Source organism: Kogia breviceps, chromosome 5 (assembly GCF_026419965.1).
Source record: "Kogia breviceps isolate mKogBre1 chromosome 5, mKogBre1 haplotype 1, whole genome shotgun sequence".
Classification (NCBI taxonomy): domain Eukaryota; kingdom Metazoa; phylum Chordata; class Mammalia; order Artiodactyla; family Physeteridae; genus Kogia; species Kogia breviceps.
Genome location: NC_081314.1, coordinates 94,515,347 through 94,539,050, shown reverse-complemented (window position 1 = coordinate 94,539,050; position 23,704 = coordinate 94,515,347). Strand labels below are relative to the sequence as shown.

The following is a 23,704-nucleotide window of genomic DNA, read 5'->3' as shown; positions in this document are numbered from 1 at the left end:
CTCCCCCAATTAATCTATAAATTCAATGGACTACCAATCAAAATGCCAAGAATTTTTTATAATAAAACTTTAAAAGCTTATTTTAAAATTCATATAGAAAAGAACATCTACAAGCATAGACAATTTTAAAAAGAATTTAGGGTTACTTCCCTTACCAAATAACAAAACAGATTATAAGGGCTATAGCAATTTAGAAATTCTAATGGGGCAGGAATAAAAAATTATATCACTGAAAAGGAACAGATTGTCTAGAATCAGATCCATGTATGGTGGAAATCTAGTTTATATTGACAATGCATTTCAGATAAGTAGGAAAGGCTAGACTATTTTAAAAATGCTATATCCATGAGGGAAACATGAAATTAATCTATCCTTCCCCATGTGCACACACTTTAAAAACAAATTCCAGATGGATTAAAAGGCTATACAGAAATAAACTACAAATGTTAAAAGAGATTATAAGAAAAAACACATTTGGCTGAGGAAGGATTTTCTGAGTTTAGAATGCAAAAGTAAGAAGCACAGAAAGGAAAACACTGAAAGAACTGACCTCAAAAGATCCAAAATATCTATAAGACAAAGGACAATATTAACAATGTTAAAAGTCAAGTGGGGAGAGAGAAAAGGAGGTATGTGTATTTATAAAAAGCAAAAGGAAGGATCCTTGTGTTGATGCATTGATGGATTTGCATCAAAGTTGGTGGACTGTATCAATGTCAATATCCTGGTTGGAATATTGCACTATAGTTTTGCAAAATGCCAACACTGGGAAAGCTGGGTAAAGGGTACATGGCCTCTCTATTATTTCTTATAATTGCATGTAAGTCTACAATTATCTCATTGAACATTTCAATTAAAAAAAGGACAAGTGTCAGACTGGAGGAAAATATTTTCTGCATATTTAACACCCAAAGTATTAATAGCTAGACTAAATTAAATATTCCTATAAATCAACAAGAAAAACTACATAATAGAAATATAAGTAAAACACACAAGCAAATTATGGAAGCAAAGTAAGGTTCAAACAACATGAAAATATACTCAATTTTTTCAATAACTAGGAGAAAACTAGAGTACAGAGAAATATTTAATCTAACCGCTAAATTTTTTTAAAACAACAAAAAATCATTGTATCACAGTTCTAGAGGCTAGAAGTGTGAGATAAAGATGTCACCATAGTTGTTTTTTCTGAGGGCTGTGAAGAAAAATCTGTTCCCTGACTTTTGCCTAGGTTCTGATCATTTGCAATTTTAAAGATTGATTATATAAGTTCTTGGTAAGAATCAGGGCATTAAGAAAACTCAGACCATTGGTTGGGTGTATAGAAAATTTAAGCATTTCACACAATACTTTAGCACTATTTAAATTTAAAATTACCACCACTTAATCTGGCAATATTTTTTCTGAGAATACTAAAGAAATATCAATACTTGTGCATGTGCCCCAAAATATAAGTATAAAGATCAGCATTGTTAAAAGAGTGAAAAAACTGAAGCCCCATCAACAGGAGAGTGTTGATGTAAAATATCATGTTATACATTATATTATAGTGTATAGTAACTGAATATTATGCAAAATTGTTATATATCAACATACAGTAATTGATCAGTATACAGCTATTTCAAAAATTAAGTATACCATCTTTAAAAGAGTCATCATTTTTTTGTTTGTTTTCTGGTGGTACGCGGGCCTCTCACTGTTGTGACCTCTCCCGTTGTGGAGCACAGGCTCCGGACGCGCAGTCTCAGCGGCCATGGCTCATGGGCCCAGACGCTCCACGACATGTGGGATCTTCCCGGACCGGGGCACGAACCCGTGTCCCCTGCATCGGCAGGCGGATTCTCAACCACTGCACCACCAGAGAAGCCCAAGAGTCATCTTTTAAAATGAAATATAGCATTATCTACTAAAGAGAACCAGGGTTCCTTGGAGAAATGGCTTATTGCAGACAGGGGAAATAGGAGTATAATATGAGCCTGGAACATCTTGTGGTTCCAGCAAGTACAGAAATGTTCAAAAATAATGGTGACATGAAAAGAACATAAGATTCAGCTTAAACAGGCTCCTACTAGCCAGAGCCAAATCTAGGACAACTTTAGACACAAAATTCATATTGATAGTGATGGATTATAACCCTTAGAATAAGAGAGAATCCATGGATCCACAGTACATATCAAGAGAGGAAGAGCGAGAGGTTGAAAGATAAAGCAAGTGCAGTAAAATAACATTTGTGGAATCGGAGTGCAAAGTATACTGGAATTCTTTGTATTATCTTTACACCCCTTCTGAAAAGTCTAAATTATTTCTAAATAAAAGGTTAAGAAGAAAAATGTCTGAGTTAAATCTAATATAAACTTACAATTACTAGAAAAAAAACTAAATGATATATTTGAAAACTCAACTTGCAGAATTATTTCTATAGAAGAAGAGAGACTAAGGGAACTGGTGTGGAGAATGAGGAAGCACTATTACTCTGATCTGTGTGTTTATGCAGCTTTGAATAGTTTTCAATAAATTAATATTTGTGTACTACTTGAAGCCCCTCCCTTCATACACACTCCAACCTCTGCCCCAAAGATTAATGCCCCTGGAACAGGTGATGGACCACCAGGTAAACAGGAAGAGTGAGATATAGGTGAGAATAAATAAAACTAATACATGGATACAGGATTCACTGGCATATCTTACATGAAATTTCAAAATCTCAGTTATGAAATTATAATTCCATACCAGTATCCACATAAAAAAAGTTGTATGTCTTATGAATAAAATTTAAAACATCCGAATCACAGAATTATAATTCCACACCTGGCATCTACATAAATTCTCTGAGTAAGGAATGCCGAAGTAGAATTACAACCCTGAAGATTTTGCAGATGCCAATTTATACTAACCACATATGAGGTAGTGATGGGCATTGACTCATTTTAAAACCATCCTCCAGCCTGTCATCTTCCATTTGCTTAGTCCTACTGCACTCTATCAATACAGGACCTTTGAAAATGACTCTAAATTTCAGTAATTTGTATGACTGTGATTGAAGGTTACTAACAGGCACCAGTGAGAAGGAGAAAATGGATTAACTTGATTCTGTTTTGCACAAATGGACTACTTCAAAGGAAAAAAATACAACTTGGTGGGGGGAAAAGTTACAAAGGTTTGAGGTGTGGGACTTGGTTCAGAGTTCCAAAAATTACCACAACATAAACTAATAAACAAAAATTGTCTAAGCAGGCCCTAAAGAAACATCTTGTTTTCTGTTACTAGTCCACTTTTATTTCTTTAATATTCAGTATTCTCAGCCTGCCCCTGCACCTCCATTTTGTTCCAAACTCTTCATTTTCTTCTGATTTCTTACAAAGCTATTTTTCATATCATCTTCTTCCTTTTCTGGGAACTAAGTTTAACATGATATAATTCAACATGATTCTTTCCCTGCAGATACAACTCACTTTCTGCATGTCACCCTGGAACCTCTGTATGCTTCCCTGGCACTCTCCACATACCACAGTCACAGATTCAAACTGCAGTTTGATATATCACACATTAAATGCAAACTTCTGCCTCACCTGCATTCTGAAATTCTGAGATGACTGTTATCTATCTACATACAATTTTTTCAATTTAAGTGAAAACAGGTTGTCTTTAGACTGACATTGCCAAAGCACATGCCACTACCCTGTGCTTAAACATCACTCCTAATGAAATTTTCATGAGGTTATTGTCATCTTGAAACAAGGCCCTGCCAATGGTCAGATTACTGCTCTTAGAGCCTCAGCCCAAAGCAGAACGATACAGGGTTTTGATTCCTAAGTTTAAAACTGATACCAAATATTCACAAGAACTGTATCGAAGTTCAGACCCTTTGACTCACTGGTTCCCATCCTGAGAATCTGTCTTAAGAAAATAATTCAAAAAATAAAAAAATATATCTTTATGAATATGTTTATTCCAACATCATCCACAAATAATGTAAAACACTGAGACCAATGTCACTGTCCAGAAATACAGGAATTGTTACATAAATTATGACAAATCAGTTCAGTGGTCACTTATCAAGAAATCATTGTGAAATGAGGCTTATTAAGACTGTCTAACTTAGAATAAAGTTTAGAAGCAAATCATAAATGAAAAAAGAAAAATTAGAAACTGCACTTAAAAAACACTAGAATGGAATAATAAATTAATAATCAATTATGAGGGGCTTTCCTGATGGCACAGTGGTTAAGAATCTGCCTGCCAGTGCAGCGGACACGGTTTCGAGCCCTGGTCCAGGAGGATCCCACATGCCGTGGAGCAACCAAATCTGTGCGCAGCAACTACTGAGCCTGTGCTCTAGAGCCTGCGAGCCACAACTACTGAACCCACGTGCCACAACTACTGAGGCCTGCATGCCTAGAGCCCATGCTCCGCAACAAGAGAAGCCACCACAATGAGAAGCCCGCACACTGCAACGAAGAGTAGCCCCCAATCTCAGCAACTAGAGAAAGCCCGCATGCAGCAGCAAAGACCCAATGCAGGCAAAAATTAAATAAATGAATAAATAAATAAATTTTTAAAAATAATCAATTATGATACAGAAATTCTTTTCCTTAAAAAGTTAAAAAATATTGTTTTACTTTTGATTTTACAATAAACAAAATTGGAAGAAAGTAAATAATACCAGGAAACCTCTTCTCTGAGGCCAAACAAAAGTCTGAAATCCTGGATTTTCCTATTCATATGTAGAAAATTATTTTCAGAATCAGGCTGATCCATTTTCTTTATTTTGTAATTAACTGCCTAAATGCTTTAAGAAGCTTCTGGCTTCTTTAAACAATCTGGAAACAGTAAGAATTTTTCCAAAAGAATTAGCTGTCAAATTATTCCTCTAATAATGTATTGTTTCCTGATGCTAGTGTTGAAATGCCAAGGCACTCTGAGAGATAACTTTTGGAAAATTTGAGCTCAAAGCTTTTAAATAGTATAAGATATTGTTTTTGGAACCAGCTGTTAAGCAGAGGACAAGGCCAGCAAGAAAAGGAGAACACAGTAATGGAGTTGCCAGTAACAACTCTGGGTCTCCTTTCTGACATTGGCACGTTAATGTTGGCAAAAGGGTTCCCAGCAATTGCAGAACAGTAATTAGGCTGGATATTTTTTTCCAAAAGGAAAAAAACCTCATTTCTGTGTAAATTAAGAACTCCACATGTGAGAATGAGATGAGAAAAAATATAAATTAGAAAAATATAGAAAAGCTAATCTAAAGTAGGTTATCAAATGTTAAATTCTCTAACTGGTAAAAGAACTTTCAAAATTTCACCTCCAAGGAAAAAGAAAAAGAAGTTGTCTAAGCTGATGTGTTTACTTGGGTCTCAATATCTTAGTCTAAAGCTGCACTGTCCAGTACGGTAGCTACTGGCCATGTGCGGCTATTGGGCACTAGTCCAAATTGATATGTGGTATATGTGTAAAACACACACTGGATTTCAAAGATTTAGAATGGAAAAAAAACAGTGTAAAATGTCTCAATATTCTGCATACAGAAATTGAAATTATAATATTTTATATATACCAGATTAAATAAAAACATTATTGGGGGGAGAAGTCAAGATGGAGGTGTGGGAAGACACAGACTTAGCGTCTCCCCACAACTAGGGCAACTGCTGGCCACTGGTAGGAGACCCTGATGCCCAAGGAGACAGAAGGAACCCCAAAGTGAACTGGTAGGACACAGGGGGACTGGGGGGGAGGAAAAGTGGAGGCCAGACAAGATCGGCACCCCTGAGGCCAGGCAGATCAGGAGAGGCAGGTGGGAGGGACTCTCCAGGAAGAGCAGGAGAGGAGCAGAGAGCGATTGCCCAACACACTTGGGCCAGGGAGCCTGCTGAGCTCCGAAGCCAGTACCCCCCCCAAGGCCCCATCCAGGTGGCGTGGGTCCTGCAGGCATAGGAGGGAGGCTGGGGAGATCAGGAGAGGCAGGTGGGAGGGGCCTTCCCAGACCCCAGACCAGAGAAGCAGGAGAGGAGAGGAGGGCATTTACTCCACCCACTCGAGCCCAGGAAGCCTGCTGAGCTCCCAGGTGAGGTCCCCTGCCCTCTGAGACCAGGGGCAGGAGGCATGCCTGGGCCCCTTCTGTTGCTTGAGCCTAAGCCCCACCAGCCACAGTCCTCAGGGCCTTTTCCAGCCCTGTGGGTCCTGAACATTGGCTCCACCCACCACCCAAAACTCACCCTTGCTTAGGCCCCACTCTCCACAGCCAAGGCCTTCCCCACCCTCCCTTTTTCTTTTCTTCTTTTCCCTCCTCCTCTTTATTATTACTGTGGTACTGATATACCTTCTGGTTGCTGACTCATCTATATTTTTATTTTTACATTCTTTCTATTTTACAGTCTTTCTATATCTCTTAGCTTCCTAGTCTAATTTTATTTTTTACTTTGTTATTGTTCTCTCTCTTTTTTTTTTTTTTTTTTGGCCACCCCACATGGCTCCTGTGGTGGGAGTTCTGAGTCCAAACCACTGGACTAACAGAGAACCTCAGATCCAGGGAATATTCATTGGAGTGAGATCTCGCAGAGTTCTTCATCTCAGCACCAAGATCCAGGTCTACCAAATAGCCTACAAACTCCAGTGCTGGAAGTCTCAGGCCAAACAACCAATAAAACAGGAACACAATCCCACTCATAAAAAAAAAAAAAAGAAAGAAAGAAATGAGACAGCAAAGCAAGGAGCAAGGTAAAAACCTATAAGACCAAATAAATGAAGAGGAAATAGGCAACCTACCTGAAAAAGAATTCAGAATAATGATAGTAAAGGTGATCCAGAATCTCAGAAATAGAATGGAAGCACGGATTGAGAAAAATACAAGAAATGTTTAACAAAGATCTAGACGAACTAAAGAACAAAAAAACAGAGATGAATAACACAGTGAACTGAAATGAAAAATACACTAGAAGGAATCAATAACAGAATAACTGAGGCAGAACGAATAAATGAGCTGGAAGACAAAATGGTGGAAATAACTGCCAAGGAGCAGAATAAAAAGAAAAGAATGAAATGAATTGCAGACAATCTCAGAGACCTCAGGGACAACACTAAATGTACCAACATTCAAATTACAGGGGTCCCAGAAGAAAAGAGAAAAAGAAAGGATCTGAGAAAATACTTGAAGATATTATAGTGGAAAACTTCCATAACACGGGAAAAGAAATAGTCACCCAAGTCTGGTGACTTGGTGAGCACAGAAAGTCCCATACAGGATAAACCCTGGGAAAAACACACTAAGACACATATTAATCAAACTAACAAAAGTTAAATTCAAAGAAAAAGTATTAAAAGCAGCAAGGGAAAAACAAAATATAACATAGAAAAAAATAACATAGAAAGGAATCCCCATAAGGTTATCAGTTGATTTTTCAGTGGAAATTCTGCAGGCCAGAAGGGAGTGGCAGGATATTCTTAAAGTGATGAAAGACAAAAAACCTACAACCAAGATTACACTACCTAGCAAGAGTCTCATTCAGATTTGATGGAGAAGTCAAAAGATTTTCAGACAAGCAAAAGCTAAGAGAAATCAGCACCATCAAACCAGCTTTACAACAAATGCTAAAGAACCTTCTCTAAGCAGAAAACACAAGAGAAGAAAAAGACCCACAAAAACAAACCCAAAACTATTAAGAAAATGGTAACAGGGACATATATATTGATAATAACCTTGAATGTAAATGGATTAAATGCCCCAATCAAAAGACACAGACTGCTCAATGGATACAACAAGACCCATATATATGCTCTCTATAAAACACCCACTTCACACCTAGGGACACATACAGACTGAAAGTGAAGGGATGGAAAAAGATATTCCATGTAAACGCAAGTCAAAAGAAAGCTGGAGTAGCAATATTTGTATCAGATAAAATTGACTTTAAAATAAAGACTGCTGCAAGAGATATGGAGGGACACCACATATTGATCAAAGGATCAATGAAAGAAGAAGATATAAAAATTATAAATGTTTATGCACCCAACAGAGGAGCACCTCAATATATAAGGCAAATGCTGACAATCATGAAAGGAGAAATTGACAGTAACACAAAAATAGTAGGGGACTTTAACACCCCACTTACACCAGTGGACAGATCATCCAAACAGAAAATAAATACGGAAACACAAGCTTTAAATGATACAATAGACCAGATACATCTAATTGATATTTATAGAACATTCCACCGCAAAGTGGCAGAATACACTTTCTTCTCAAGTGCACATGGAACATTCTCCAGGATAGATCATGTCTTGGGACACAAATCAAGCCTCAGAATATTTAAGAAAATTGAAATCATATCAAGCATCTTTTATGACCACAATGCTATGAGACTGAAAATCAATTACAGGAAAAAAACTGTAAAAAACACAAATAAATGGAGGCTAAACAGTGTGATACTAAATAACCAAGAGATCACCAAAGAAATCAAAGAAATTTAAAAATACATAGAAACAAATGACAACGAAAACACAACAAACCAAAACCTATGGGATGCAGCAAAAGCAATTCTAAGAGGGAAGTTTATAGCAATTCAATCTCACCTCAAGAAACAAGAAAAATATAAAATACACAATCTAACCCTGCACTTAAAACAACTACAGAAAGAAGAACAAAGAAAACCAAAAGTCAGCAGAAGGAAAGGAATCATAAACATCAGAGCAGAAATAAATGAAACAGAAATGAAGAAAACAATAGCAAAGATCAATAAAACTAAAAGCTGGTTCTTTGAGAAGACAAACAAACTTGATAAACCCTTAGCCAGACTCATCAAGAAAAAAAGGGAGAGGATGCAAATCAATAAAATTAGAAATGAAAAAGGAGAAATCACAACTGACACTGGAGAAATACAAAGGATTATAAGAGACCACTACAAACAACTATATGCAAAAAAATGGACAACCATAAAGAAATGGACAAATTCTTGGAAAGGTACAATTTTCCAAGACTGAACCAGGAAGAATTAGAAAATATAAACAGACCTATCAAAGTAATGAAATTGAAACTGTAATTAAAAATATTCCAACAAACAAAAGTCCAGGACAACATGGCTTCACTGGCGAATTCTATCAAACATTTAGAGAAGAGCTAACACCGATACTTCTCAAACTCTTCCAAAAAATTGCAGACAGAGAAATACTCCCAAATTCATTCTACAAAGCCACCATCACCCTGATACCAAAACCAGAAAAAGATATCACAAAAAAAAGAAAATTATACATCAGTATCACTGATGAACATAGATGCAAAAATCCTGAACAAAATACTAGCAAACATAATCCAAAAGCACATTAAAAGGATCATACACCATGGGGCTTCCCTGGTGGCACAGTGGTTGAGAGTCCACCTGCTGATGCAGGGGACATGGGTTCATGGCCCAGTCCGGGAAGATCCCACGTGCCGCGGAGAGGCTGGGCCCATGAGCTGTGGCCTCTGAGCCTGCGCGTCTGGAGCCTGTGCTCCATGACAGGAGAGGCCACAATAGTGAGAGGCCCGTGTACTGCAAGAAAAAAAAAAAAAAGGATCATACACCATGATCAAGTGGGACCTATCCCAGGGATGCAAGGATTCTTCAATATATGCAAATCAATCAGTGTGATACACCATATTAACAAATTGAAGAATACAAACCATAAGATCATCTCAATAGATGCAGAAAAAACTCTGGCAAATTTAACACCCATTTATGATAAAAACTCTCCAGAAAATAGGCATAGAGGGAAACTACCTCAACATAATAAAGGCCATATATGACAAACCTACAGCTAGTATCATACTCAATGGTGAAAAATGGAAAGCATTTCCACTAGGGTCAGGAAAAAGACAAGAATGTCCACTCTCGCCACTCTTATTCAACACAGTTTTGGAAGTCCTAGCCACATCTATCAGAGAAGAAAAAGAAATAAAAGGAATACAAACTGGAAAAGAAGAAGTAAAACTGTCACTATTTGCTGATGACATTACACTATACATAGAAAATCCTAAAGATGGCACCAGAGAGTTACTTGAACTAATCAATGGATTTCATAAGGTTGCAGGATACAAAATTAATGCACAGAAATCTGTGGCATTCTTGTACACCAACAATGAACAATCAGAAAAAGAAAATAAGGAAACACTCCCATTTACCACTGCAACAAAAATAATAAAATACCAAGGAATAAACCTGCCTAAGGAGGTGAAAGACTTGTACTCAGAAAACTATAAGACACTGATGAAATAAATCAAAGATGACATATACAGATGGAGAAATATACCATGTTCTTGGATTGGAAGAATCAATATTGTGAAAATGACTATACTACCCAAAGCAATCTACAGATTCAGTGCAATCCCTATCAAATTACCAATGGCATTTTTTACAGAACTAGAACAAAAACTCTTACAATTCATATGGAAACACAAAAGACTCCGAACAGCCAAAGCAATCTTGAGAATGAAAAATGGAGCTGGAGGAAGCAGTCTCCCTGACTTCAAACTATACCACAAAGCTACAGTAATCAAGACATTATGGTACTGGCACAAAAACAGAAATATAGATCAATGGTATGGGATAGAATGCCCAGAGATAAACCCACACACATATGGGCACCTAATTTACAACAAAGGAGGGAAGAACATACAATGGAGAAAAGACACCCTCTTCAATAAGTGGTGTTGGGAAAACCGGACAGCTACATGTAAAAGAATGAAATTAGAACACTACCTAACACCATACAGAAAAATAAACTCCAAATGGATTAAAGATTTAAATGTGAGACCAGACATGATAAAACTTTTAGAGGAAAAAACAGAAAAAACACTCTTTGACATAAACCACAACAAGATCTTTTTTGACCCATCTCCTAGATTAACAGAAATTTTAAAAATAAACAAATAGGACTTAATGAAAATTAAAAGCTTTTGCACAGCAAAGGAAACCATAAACAAGACAAAAAGACAACCCTCAGAATGGGAGAAAATATTTGCAAATGAAACAACAGACAAAGGATTAATCTCCAAAATATACAAACAGCTCTTGGAGATCAATATCAAAAACACAAACAATCCAGTTAAAAAATGGGTGGAAGACCTAAATAGAATTTCACCAAGGAAGACATACAGATGGCAAAGAGGCACATGAAAAGCTGCTCAACATCACTAATTATTAGATAAATGCAAATCAAACCTACAATGAGGTATCACCTCACACAGGTCAAAATGGCCATTATCAAAAATGCTAGAAACAATAAATGCTGGAAAGGGTGTGGTGAAAAGGGAACCCTCCTACACTGTTGGTGGGAATGTAAATTTGATACAATCACTATGGAAAACAGTATGGAGGTTCCTTAAAAAACTAAAAAAAAAAAAAAAAAAAACTAAAAATGGAACTACCATATGACCCAGCAATACCACTATGGCATATACCCTGAGAAAACCATAATTCAAAAGGAGGCATGCACCACAATGTTCATTGCAGCACTATATACAATAGCGAGGACATGGAACCAACTGAAATGTCCATCAACAGATGAATTGATAAAGAAGATGTCACACATATATACAATGGAATATTACTCAGCCATAAAAAGAAATGAAATTGAGTTATTTGTAGTGAGGCAGATGGACCTAGAGACTGCCATACAGAGCAAAGTAAGTCAGAAAGAGAAAAACAAATACCATATGCTAATGCATATATATGGAATCTTTGAAAAAAAATGGTACTGATGAACCTAGAGGTAGACATAGAGAATGGACTTGATGACATGGGGTGGGAGGGTGAAGCTGGGGCAAAGTGAGAGTAGCATTGACATATATACACTACCAAATGTAAAACAGCTGGCTGGTGGGAAGCAGCAGCATAGCACAGAGAGAATGGCTCGGTGCTTTGTGAGGAGCTACAGGGATGGGATAGGGAGGATGGGAGGGAGGCTCAAGTGGGAGGGGATATGCGGACATGTGTATGCATATGGCTGACTCACTTTGTTGTGCAACAGAAACTAACCCGGCATTGTGAAGCAATTATTCTCCAATGAAGATCTATTAAAAATTATTAAATTAATTTCATCTGTTTCTTTTTACTTTTCTTAATGTAGCTCCTAATAAATTTATAATGACATATGTGGTTCATGTTTTGGCTCTCACTATATATTTTTTTCTTTAATTTTATTTTATATATATATATTTTTATACAGCAGGTTCTTATTAGTCATCCATTTTATACACATCAGTGTATACATGTCAATCCCAATCTCCCAATTCATCCCACCACCACCCCCACCCCTGCTGCTTTCCCCCCTTGGTGTCCATATGTCTTTTCTCTACTTCTGTGTCTCAATTTCCACTCTGAAAACCAGTTGATCTGTACCATTTTCTAGGTTCCACATATATGCATTAATATACGATATTTGTTTTTCATTTTCTGAGTTACTTCACTCGGTATGACAGTCTCTAGATCCATCCACGTCTCTAAAAATGACCCAATTACGTTCCTTTTTATGGCTGAGTAATGTTACATTGTATATATGTACCACATCTTCTATATCTGTTGATGGGCATTTAGGTTGCTTCCATGACCTGGCTATTGTAAATAGTGCTGCAGTGAACATTGGGGTGCATGTGTTTCTTTGAATTACGGATTTCTCTGGGTATATGCCCAGTAGTGGAATTGCTGGGTCATATGGTAATTCTATTTTTAGTTTTTTAAGGAACTTCTATATGGTTCTCCATAGTGGCTGTATCAAATTACATTCCCAACAAAAGTGCAAGAGGGTTCCCTTTTCTCCACACCCTCTCCAGCATTTGTTGTTTGTAGATTTTCTAATGATACCCATTCTGATTGGTGTGAGGTGACACCTCAGTGTAGTTTTGATTTGCATTTCTCTAACAGTTAGTGATGTTGAGCAGCTTTTTATGTGCCTCTTGGCCATCTGTATGTCTTCTTTGGAGAAATGTCTATTTAGGTGTCTGCCCATTTTTGAATTGGGTTGTTTCTTTTTTTAATATTGAGCTGCATGAGCTGCTTATATATTTTGGAGATTAATCCTTTGTCCATTGATTTGTTTTCAAATATTTTCTCCCATTCTGAGGGTTAGCTTTTCATCTTGTTTATGGTTTCCTTTGCTGTGCAAAAGCTTTTAAGTTTCATTATGTCCCATTTGTTTATTTTTGTTTTTATTTCCATTACTCTAGGACATGGATCAAAAAATATCTTGCTGTGATTTATATCAAAGAGTGTTCTTCCTATGTTTTCCTCTAAGAGATTTATAGTGTCCAGTCTTACATTTAGGTCTCTAATCCACTTTGAGTTTGTTTTTGTGTATGGTGTTAGGGAGTGTTCTCATTTCATTCTTTTACATGTAGCTGTCCAGTTTTCCCAGTACCACTTATTGAAGAGACTGTCTTTTTTCCATTGTATATCCTTGCTTCCATTATCATAGATTAGTTGACCATAGGTGTGTGGGTTTATCTCTGGGCTTTCTATCCCATTCCATTGACCTATATTTCTGTTTTTGTGCCAGTACCATATTGTCTTGATTACTATAGCTTTGTAGTATAGTCTGAAGTCAGGGAGTGTGATTTCCTCCAGCTCCTTTTTTTTTTCCCTCAGGACTGCTTTGGCTACACGGGGTCCTCTGTGTCTCCATACAAATTTTCAGATTTTCTGTTCTAGTTCTGTAAAAAATGCCATTGGTATGTTGATAGGAATTGCATTGAATCTGTAGATTGCTTTGGGTAGTATAGTCATTTTAACAATATTGATTCTTCCAATCCAAAAACATGGTATATCTCTCCATCTGTTGGTATCATCTTTAATTTCTTTCATCAGAGTCTTATAGTTTTCTGCATAAAGGTTTTTTGTCTTCCTAGGTAGGTTTATTCCTAAGTATTTTATTCTTTTGGCTGCAGTGGTAAATGGGGGTGTATCCTTAACTTCTCTTTCAGATTTTTCATCATTATGGTATAGAAGTGCAAGAGATTTTTGTGCATTAATTTTTTATCCTGAAACTTTACCAAACTCAATGATTAGCTCTACTAGTTTTCTGGTGGCATCTTTAGGATTCTCTATGTATAGTATCATGTCATCTGCAAACAATGACAGTTTTACTTCTTCTTTTCCAATTTGTATTCCTTTTATTTCTTTTCCTTCTCTGATTGCGGTGGCTTGGATTTCCAAAACTATGCTGAGTAACAGTGGTGAGAGTGGACATCCTTGTCTTGTTCCTAATCTTGGAGGAAATGCTTTCAGTTTTTACCATTGAGAATGATGTTTGCTGTGGGTTTGTCATATATGGCCTTTATCATGTTGAGGTAGGTTCCCTCTATGCCCACTTTCTGGAGAGTTTTTATCATAAATGGGTATTGAATTTTGTCAAAAGCTTTTTCTGCAACTATTGAGATGATCATATGGTTTTCAATCTTCAATTTGTTAATATGGTGTATCACATTGATTGATTTGCATATATTGAAGAATCCTTGCATCCCTGGGATAAATCCCACTTTATCATGGTGTATGATCTTTTTAATGTGCTGTTGGATTCTGTTTGCTAGTATTTTGTTGAGTATTTTTGCATCTATATTCATCAGTGATACTGGTCTGTAATTTTCTTTTTTTGTAGTTTCTTTGTCTGGTTTTGGTATCAGGGTGATGGTGGCCTCATAGAATGAGTTTGGAAGTTTTCCTTCCTCTGAAATTTTTTGGAAGAGGTTGAGAAGGATGGGTGTTAACTCTTCTCTAAATGTTTGATAGAATTCACCTGTGAAGCCATCTTGTCCTGGACTTTTGTTTTTTGGAAGATTTTTAATCACAGTTTCAATTTCATTACTTGTGATTGCTCTGTTCATGTTTTCTATTTCTTCCTGGTTCAGGAAGGTTATATCTTCCTGAAGGTTATACCTTTCTGAGAATTTGTAAGGTTATACCTTTCTGAAAATTTGTCCATTTCTTCCAGGTTGTCCATTTTATTGGCATAGAGTTGTTTGTAGTAGTCTCTTTGGATGCTTTGTATTTATGCGGTGTCTGTTGTAACTTCTCCTTTTTCATTTCCAACTTTATTGAGTCCTCTCCCTCTTTTTCTTGATGAGTCTGGCTAACATTTTCTCAATTTTGTTTATCTTCTCAAAGAACCAGCTTTTAGTTTCATTGACCTTTGCTATTGTTTTCTTTGTTTCTATTTCATTTATTTCTGCTTTCATCTTGATGATTTCTTTCCTTCTGCTAACTTGGGTTTTGTTTGTTCTTTTTCTAATTCCTTTAGGTGTAACATTAGATTGTTTATTTGAGATTTTTCTTGTTTCTTGAGGTATGCTTGTATAGCTATAAACTTCCCTCTTAGAACTGCTTTTGCTACATCCCATAGGTTTTGGATCGTGTGTGTTCATTGTCATTTGTCTCTGGGTATTTTTTTGATTTCCTCTTTCATTTCTTCAGTGATCTCTTATTTAGTAACATATTGTTTAGCTTTCAAGTGTTTGTGTTTTTTACGTTTTTTTTTTTTCCCTGTAACTGATTTCTAATCTCATAGCATTGTGGTCAGAAAAGATGCTTGACATAATTTCAATTTTCTTAAATTTACTGAGGCATGATTTGTGACCCAAGATATGATCTATCCTGGAGAATGTTCCGTGAGCACTTGAAAAGAAAGTATAATCTGCTGTTCTTGGATGGAATGTCCTATAAACATTAATTATACCTATCTGGTCTATTGTGTCATTTAAAGTTTGTGTTTCCTCATTAATTTTCTGTTTGGATGATTTGTCCATTGGTGTAAGTGAGGTGTTAAAGTCCCCCACTATCATTGTGTTACTGGTGATTTCCTCTTTTATAGCTGTTAGCAGTTGCCTTATGTATTGAGGTGCTCCTATGTTGGGTGCATATATAATTGTTGTATCTTCTTCTTGGATTGATCCCTTCATCATTATGTAGTGTCCTTCCTTGTCTCTTGTAACATTCTTTATTTTAAAGTTTATTTTATCTGATATGAGTATTGCTACTCCAGCTTTCTTTTGATTTCCATTTGCATGGAATATCTTTTTACATCCCCTCACTTTCAGTCTGTATGTGTCCCTAGGTCTGAAGTGGGTCTCTTGTAGACAGCATATATATGGGTTTTGTTTTTGTATTCATTCAGCAAGCCTGTGTCTTTTGGTTGGAGCATTTAATCCATTCACGTTTAAGGTAATTATCAATCTGTATGTTCCTGTTACCATTTTCTTAACTGTTTTGGGTTTGTTTTTGTAGGTTCCTTTCTTCTCTTGTGTTTCCCACTTAGAGAAGTTCTTTTAGCGTTTGTTGTAGAGCTCGTTTGGTGGTGCTGAATTCTCTTAGCTTTTGGTTGACTATAAAGCTTTTGGTTTCTGCATCAAATCTGAATGCAATCCTTGCTGGGTAGAGTAATCTTGGTTGTAGGTTCTTCCCTTTCACCACTTTAAATATGTCATGCCACTCTCCCTTCTGGCTTGTAGAATTTCTGCTGAGAAATCAGCTGTTAACCTTATGGGAGTTCTCTTGCATGCTATTTGTCATTTTTCCCTTGCTGCTTTCAATATTTTTTCTTTGTCTTTAATTTTTGCCAATTTGATTACTGTGTGTCTCGGCGTGTTTCTCCTTGGGCTTATCCTGTATGGGACTCTGTGCTTCCTGTATTTGGGTGGCTATTTCCTTTCCCATGTTAGGGAAGTTTTCAACTATAATCTCTTCAAATATTTTCTCGGTTCCCTTCTTTCTCTCTTCTCCTACGAGGTCTCTTAGGCTTTCTTCATTTCTTTTCTTTCTTTTTTCTTTATTGTGTTCCGCAGCAGTGAATGCCCCATTCTGTCTTCCAGGTCACTTATCCGTTCTTCTGCCTCAGTTACTCTGCTATTTATTCCTTCTAGTGTATTTTTCATTTCAGTTATTGTGTTGTTCATCTCTGTTTGTTTGTTTTTTAATTCTTCTAGATCTTTGTTAAACATTTCTTGCATCTTCCCCATCTTTGCCTCCATTCTTTTTCTGAGGTCCTGGATCATCTTCACTATCATTATTCTGAATTCTCTTTCTGGAAGATTGCTTACCTCTGTTTTATTTAATTGTTTTTCTGGGGTTTTATCTTGTTCCTTCATCTGGTACATAGTCCTCTGCCTTTTCTTCTTGTCTCATCTTTCTGTGAATGTGGTTTTTGTTCCACAGGCTGCAGAATTGTAGTTCTTCTTGCTTCTGCTGTCTGCCCTCTGGTGGATAAGGCTATCTGGCTCTCACTATATTTCTATTGCACTACAGTGGTTCATGAAATAAATCAGACTAGATTAAATTCCTTTAAAATTCCTTCTAGCTCTAAAGGGAACCCTCTTGCACTGTTGCTGGAAATGTAAATTGATACAGCCACTATGGAGAACAGTATGGAGGTTCCTTAAAAAACTACAAATAGAACTACCATACGCCCCAGCAATCCCACTATTGGGCATATACCCTGAGAAAACCATAATTCAAAAAGAGACATGTACCACAATGTTCATTGCAGCACTATTTACAGTAGCCAGGACATGGAAGCAACCTAAGTGTCCATCTACAGATGAATGGATAAAGAAGATGTGACACTTATATACAATGGAATATTACTCAGCCATAAAAAGAAATGAAATTGAGTTATTTGTAGTGAGGTGGATGGAACTAGAGTCTGTCATACGGAGTGAAGTAAGTCCGAAAGAGAAAACAAATACCATATGTTAACACATATATATGGAATCTAAAACAAACAAACAAATTGATTCTGATGAACCTAGGGCCAGGACAGGAATAAAGATGCAGATGTAGAAAATGGACTTGAGGACATGAGGAGGGTAAGCTGGAACAAAGTGAGAGAGTAGCATTGACATATATACACTACCAAATATAAAATACATAGCTAGTGGGAAGCAGCTGCATAGCACAGGGAGATCAGCTCAGTGCTTTGTGACCATCTAGAGGGGTGGGATAGGGAGGGAGACGCAAGAGGGAGGGGATATGGGGATGTATGTATACATACAGCTGATTCACTTTGTTACACAGCAGAAACTAACACAACACTGTAAAGCAATTATACTCCAATAAAGATGTTAAAAAAATAAATCCCGTCTAGCTCTAGCATGCTGACACTAAGAGACTATAGGCTCAAGCTAGTAAGTTTTAATTCAAAGTTACTTTAGACAAATCCAGGGTTAATTACTATTTCATATTTCTCCACACTTTTTCACCCATGCCCCCTACTGTTTTCTCAATTCTGTTTCCTATGGGTCTCCAATAGCCAAGAAAAATGAATGTCCGTTTATTTATTTATAAACTGCAAGTATATAGTTCATAGGGCCATTCTGAATTGTCATTCAGTCATATTCCTCTGAATCACCTGTGGAACATATGAAAAATATTGATTCCTAGGCTTGATATCTCAAGATTTTGACTCAGTACATTTGGTATGAGATAGGATCCTATACTTCTCAAGAAGCTACCTACGTCACTCAGAGGTTCAGCCAGGTTTGGGAATCAGTTGTCTAGCCTAACTTACTTCATCTGTAACTGGGGTAAAATTAATTGTTCTAGAGACAAGGCCTGGTGGCCCCCGACCTGGAATGAGGATGTAGAGCTCCTAACTCCAGCTCACTGCCATTGTTGACACCTGTTCTGACAAACACTCATATTACTCACTCCTCATGAGCTCCAGCCACCAGTATATCTTCCTTGTCAGTTTTAACATCCAACTCAGGTTCTCCACTAAGCAGAAGCTTCAAGTTATAAACAACCAGCAAAGTACCTAGCGGAAAAATAGACATTTGACTCGTCAATATTTAACTATACTATGTGTTAGTCATGGTGCTATTATCTCACCTATGGAATTAAGCCTGCTATAGACCAAATTTCTTTTTGTACTTCAGTAAATAATATGCTTGGATAAGTTCCAAGATATACATCTTATAGCAAATTCCACTCTCCGCCAAAGAGTGTTGAGTTTCTACAGTACAGCGCTTCTTTTTACTATTCAATTCATTATGTCTTTCAATGTGGATTCTTAAACTTTGGAACTCTTTTCATAATTTGCATTACAAAAACTGTTAGAAGCCTGAACCAAATTTGTATTATAGGCAAAGCTCTCACTGGCAGAACTGAAATCAATGCACATAAGAACAAAGATGAATTTTCAACATTTGTATAAATATGAAGTACTGCTTTTAGACCCTGAAACAGGTGTTGGTATACATTTTCTGTAAAGGGGCAGATAATAAATACTTCAGGCTTTGCAGGCCTCTCACATCTACTCACAACTCAACTCCACAGTTGTACATGGAAGCTGCCATAGGGAATACACAAATGAATGATGTGGCTATTTCCAATAAAAATTTATTAACAAAAACAGCTATGGGGCCAATATGACCTGAAGGCGCTAGAGTTTGCTGACCCCTGCTCTAAAGCACAGTAAACAAAAAAATCCAAATTCTTTATGAAGTCGATTGTAATATAAAGACAAACACCATTGTCAGAGAAATTTTAAGAACAACCAATTACACTTTTTTTGGTAATACTAAAACAGAAGGGAGAACAGCAGAGTGACTAAAAATTTGGACTTGATCTTGGGAGCCTAAATACTTAGGTCTACATCCTGGATCAACCATTTACTAGCACAATGACCTCAGGTAAGTTTCCTAACCTCTCTGAACCTAAGTTTTCTCATCTATATGATGGAGCTCATGAGGTACCTAAAACACTGAGTTGTTTAGAGGATTAAATGAGTTAATTTTTATAAAGCATTTAGAAAAGTATTCAGGAAACAGTACATCTTTCATTTATATGAGTATTTCACAATTAGAAGGCAACTAAGAGATTACATTAACTGTCCATAAAGTATGTCACATATGTTAATGAAATGAGTATTTATTTAATTGCCACTATTTTTCCGCTGTGAGAAAGGGAAAAGGATGACATAAAACATCACTTTTAAATAAAATGCCACAGATTAGAGAAGAAATTTTGAAGGTAACACAGGCCAAGTCACAAAATAAATCTCAGAATTTTGCTATAAGCATAACATAAAACATAATTTTAATATAAACATAACAGAATTTTGCATATAAACATTACAAAAAGCAGAATGCAAATAGTTTTCTCTAGAGTAGGAATCTTTTTGCTTTCAGATGTGAAAAGTGGTAGAAGTGTGGAGAAAGACTGGCACAGAAACCTGGATTCATTATTTTATAAATTGCTAACTCTCTTATAAACCCTGGCATCATCTAAACTTGGATGCTGCAGTAAAGCATCTGGTGCAGAGACTGTGATTCCCTGTGGTAATAGCCTGTATTATCCTCTTCTTATCCAGTTTCACCAAGCTCACACAAGTACAAACCTTTCTCCCAATGTCAGAGACTTAAGAATTATTCCCGTTTGGATTCTCCTGAAATAAAACTTATAGAAATAAAATGAATAACTGCCCCATATGAGACTCCATGTGATACTGTAAATAGAAGAAAATACGGAATCATATTTATAGTCTTTCATAAGACACTGAAAACAAATACTTTCACATCAAAATTTCAGTGTTGTGATGATCTTACCACATTTCCCATAGATCACATCAAACTGCTGCATCAATTCTGCTTTGGTTTTAAATGGAGAATACTTATAAATTATAGACAATTCCGTTGAGAATTTCTGAGGATCATCTGTGACAGATTCTCTGGTTCTTGTTAACCATGAAGGTATTGGAACCACAACCTATTAAAAAAACACACATCAATTTTCTATGAAATACACAAAACCCATCATTCTTTTGTCTGATCCTAATTCAGTTCATTTACCATCCAGCCAAATTATAAAACACTAAGTTAAATGTTTATTTTTCCCAGGTATTCTAGTTTTATATGGAAGAGACACATGACAAATATGTATACTTGGAGTTTTATTCTAAAATGTTCCACTGTAGAATGTGGGAACACATGGAATCTACCTCAGCCCCCTATGGAATTAGGGGTAGAATGGCAGAGGGGACAACAGTATCAGCATTTTAGAAGTTGAAAAGCATATCCAAGTATGACAGCATATCCAAGAAGTATGACAGCATATCCAAGTAACCAATCCAAAGCCCGTGCCAGGCAGGAGAAGAACTAGTCTGATTTACAATTCAGAGTCCACTAAAAGGCTCAGAGATTGATGGCATGAATTAACTCTGGAGGTAGGGTAAAAGGAGAAGAGAGCTAGAAGTAGCATCCAGATCCCCACCTGGCAATAGCTCCTCCCCCACCTCCACAGGGACTGATTTTTATTAACTGGAAAGAGTGGAACAAAGCACATCTGGATTAGAGGATATATCAGGCACAGTTGGCAGGGGACCTTACTTAGAATAGAGGGATTAAATTAAAGTATACATATTAGATGCTGAGAACCCCAGATCTCTTCTCTCATTTGGCTCCCAGGAAGCTGTCAGCTAGACCTTCAGGCAGAAGCCTGTAGGCGTCTTCTTTGAGATATCTGAGCAGCCCAGAAGGAAAGACATAAGGCAAATTATATTGAGGATTTTCCAATAAAACATCCCAGTTAGATCCCATTATTGTGACCTGCATAGCTGTCAAGCCCCACCCACACTCTCAGAGCTTTCAATTGGCACTTTATTGAACTAATCTTTAAAGTATTCAGGATTAACAGTCATCTAAGAAAAGCCTCTAATGTGACAGAAAGAGACCAAATAAACAAGCACAAACAAAGCAACTCAGTGGTAACAAAAACCATAAGAGGAAGATGAAAATTTCAGGGGAAAAAAAATCAATCATAGTTAATATCTTCAGAGCTCTAAGAAGAAATACTATATCCATGAAACAAGAACTACATGTCTTTAAAAAGGAATATTGAGAGACTAAAAAGACTCCTTAGAAGTAAAGAATATGATTACAGAAAAAATTTTCTTTTTAAGGGTTGGAAGATAAATGTAAGAATATCTCCCAGAAAACAAAACAAATATATAAAGGACAGAAAACAGGAGAGAAAGGGTTAGAAAACTAAAGAACTGTCTCTAGCATCCAAAAGCTAAGAACAGGTGTTGTAAAAGGAGAGAAAAGATAATATGGATGGAAGAAAGTCATGAAATATTACAGGAAAATATCCCAGAATTAAAGGACATGAGTTTCCAGACTGAAAATGTTCAACAAGCACCCAGCACGATGGGTACAAATAGACCCACCCAAAACACTGAAATCAGAACAGAGGGGGAAAAGCCCTCCCCAAAATAGAGGGGGAGGTGAGGAGAATGGGTCACCTAGAAAACTCGGGAATTTAAATGGTTTCAGACTTCTCAACACTAGAAATTATAAGATCATGGAGCAATGCCTTCAAAATCCTGAAAGAAGACTAATTCCAAGAAAAAACATCAAGCCAAACTATCATTAAGTGTTTGGGTGGGATAAAAACATTTTAATGCATGTGAAGTCTCAAAATATTTTACCCCTCATGCACTCTTGCTGAGAAAGCTAATGGAGGATACGTTACACCAAGAAGAGGGAGAACACTAGGAAAGACCTGACACAGAAGAGAAGTAAAGAGAACTGCCAGAATGATGGCAGGGGCATATCCCAGGATAGCAGCTGAATACCAGCCATGGAAAGCAGGAATGTGAGGTGCAGCACATAAGACGATTCCAGAGTAGAGTTCTTCAAGATGATTCCAGAGTAGAGTTCTTCAATTCTTCAATATTCAGTGATAGCGATAAGCATACAGCCTACTAAGCAGGCAATTAGTAATTATTAATTTAAAGTTTTTCAGGAGAGAGAAAAATAATAGTTTATGACATGGTATAATTGTATGTAGTGCCTATATAGCCTCTAATGTAAACAGTGAATATTGGCACAACCAAAATTACAACTGAGCCATATTGAGGGTAGAGAATTGGAAGGGTATGTATGTGTGATGGGAGCAAAGAAAAAGAAACAGATAAATCCTCCTCTTTTATAGTGGGAGGTTAATAGAATAGATAATGCCTAAATCAAATCAAGAAGTAGCAATACAAGCATGTTATATAGAGATTTACAGAAAAACAGCAAAAGAATCAGCTAATACTGTTGAAAGGGATTGTCTCTGTAGAAGTGGAAATGGAAAGGGGCTGCAGGCTTAGTTTAAAAAAAAATAAAAGGAAATGGCCCATTTTAGGAAAACTATAATCTCAGCTTTGGCCCAATTTCCCATGCCCTTTACATACAAAAAGTACAATATAAATGCTTAAAGTATTGCTTTTCCTCATGTCAGAATCCCACTCAGGTACTCCCTATTGCTTCCAGACTATTCCTGTTAACAAGCCCCACTCCACTGCAGCCAGCGGGCATGCTGGGCTCCTGCTGGACAGTCCCCAATTTCCACACTGTCCCTCCAAACCCCAGAGTCATCTCAGGTCTGAGACTTGCCACATGCTATTTCTCACCATATACCAACCTTTCCAGTTACACGTTGTCCTCTCTCCATAAAACCCTCGTTGGCCACTCAAGGCTCTCTCATCTCTCCATCCATATCACTGCTTTTGACAATTGAGTAACAGCAGGAACACATACTCATTGAACAGCATGCTTTTTTAACACCCCTGTTTTTTTTATTTATCCAGTTCATATGTGTCTGTCTTATTTGGTGATAAGACTGAAAATACTGATGGTCAGGTGGTCCCGCTTGTTTTCTACCTTCCACAGGGTCTACCCAGTGCTAGGCAAACAGCAGTTCCTCAACAT

At 36.9% G+C, this 23,704-nt stretch overlaps 1 protein-coding gene across 1 annotated transcript in view; it reads right to left on the bottom strand.

Moving 5' to 3' along the window:
- MORC1 (MORC family CW-type zinc finger 1) overlaps nucleotides 1-23,704 on the bottom strand; it is a 191,697-nt gene that overhangs the window by 149,205 nt on the left and 18,788 nt on the right. The window contains 2 exon segments of the mRNA XM_067035361.1: nucleotides 18,660-18,765; nucleotides 20,558-20,717. Of these exon segments, the coding sequence (XP_066891462.1) occupies nucleotides 18,660-18,765; nucleotides 20,558-20,717 (266 nt within the window).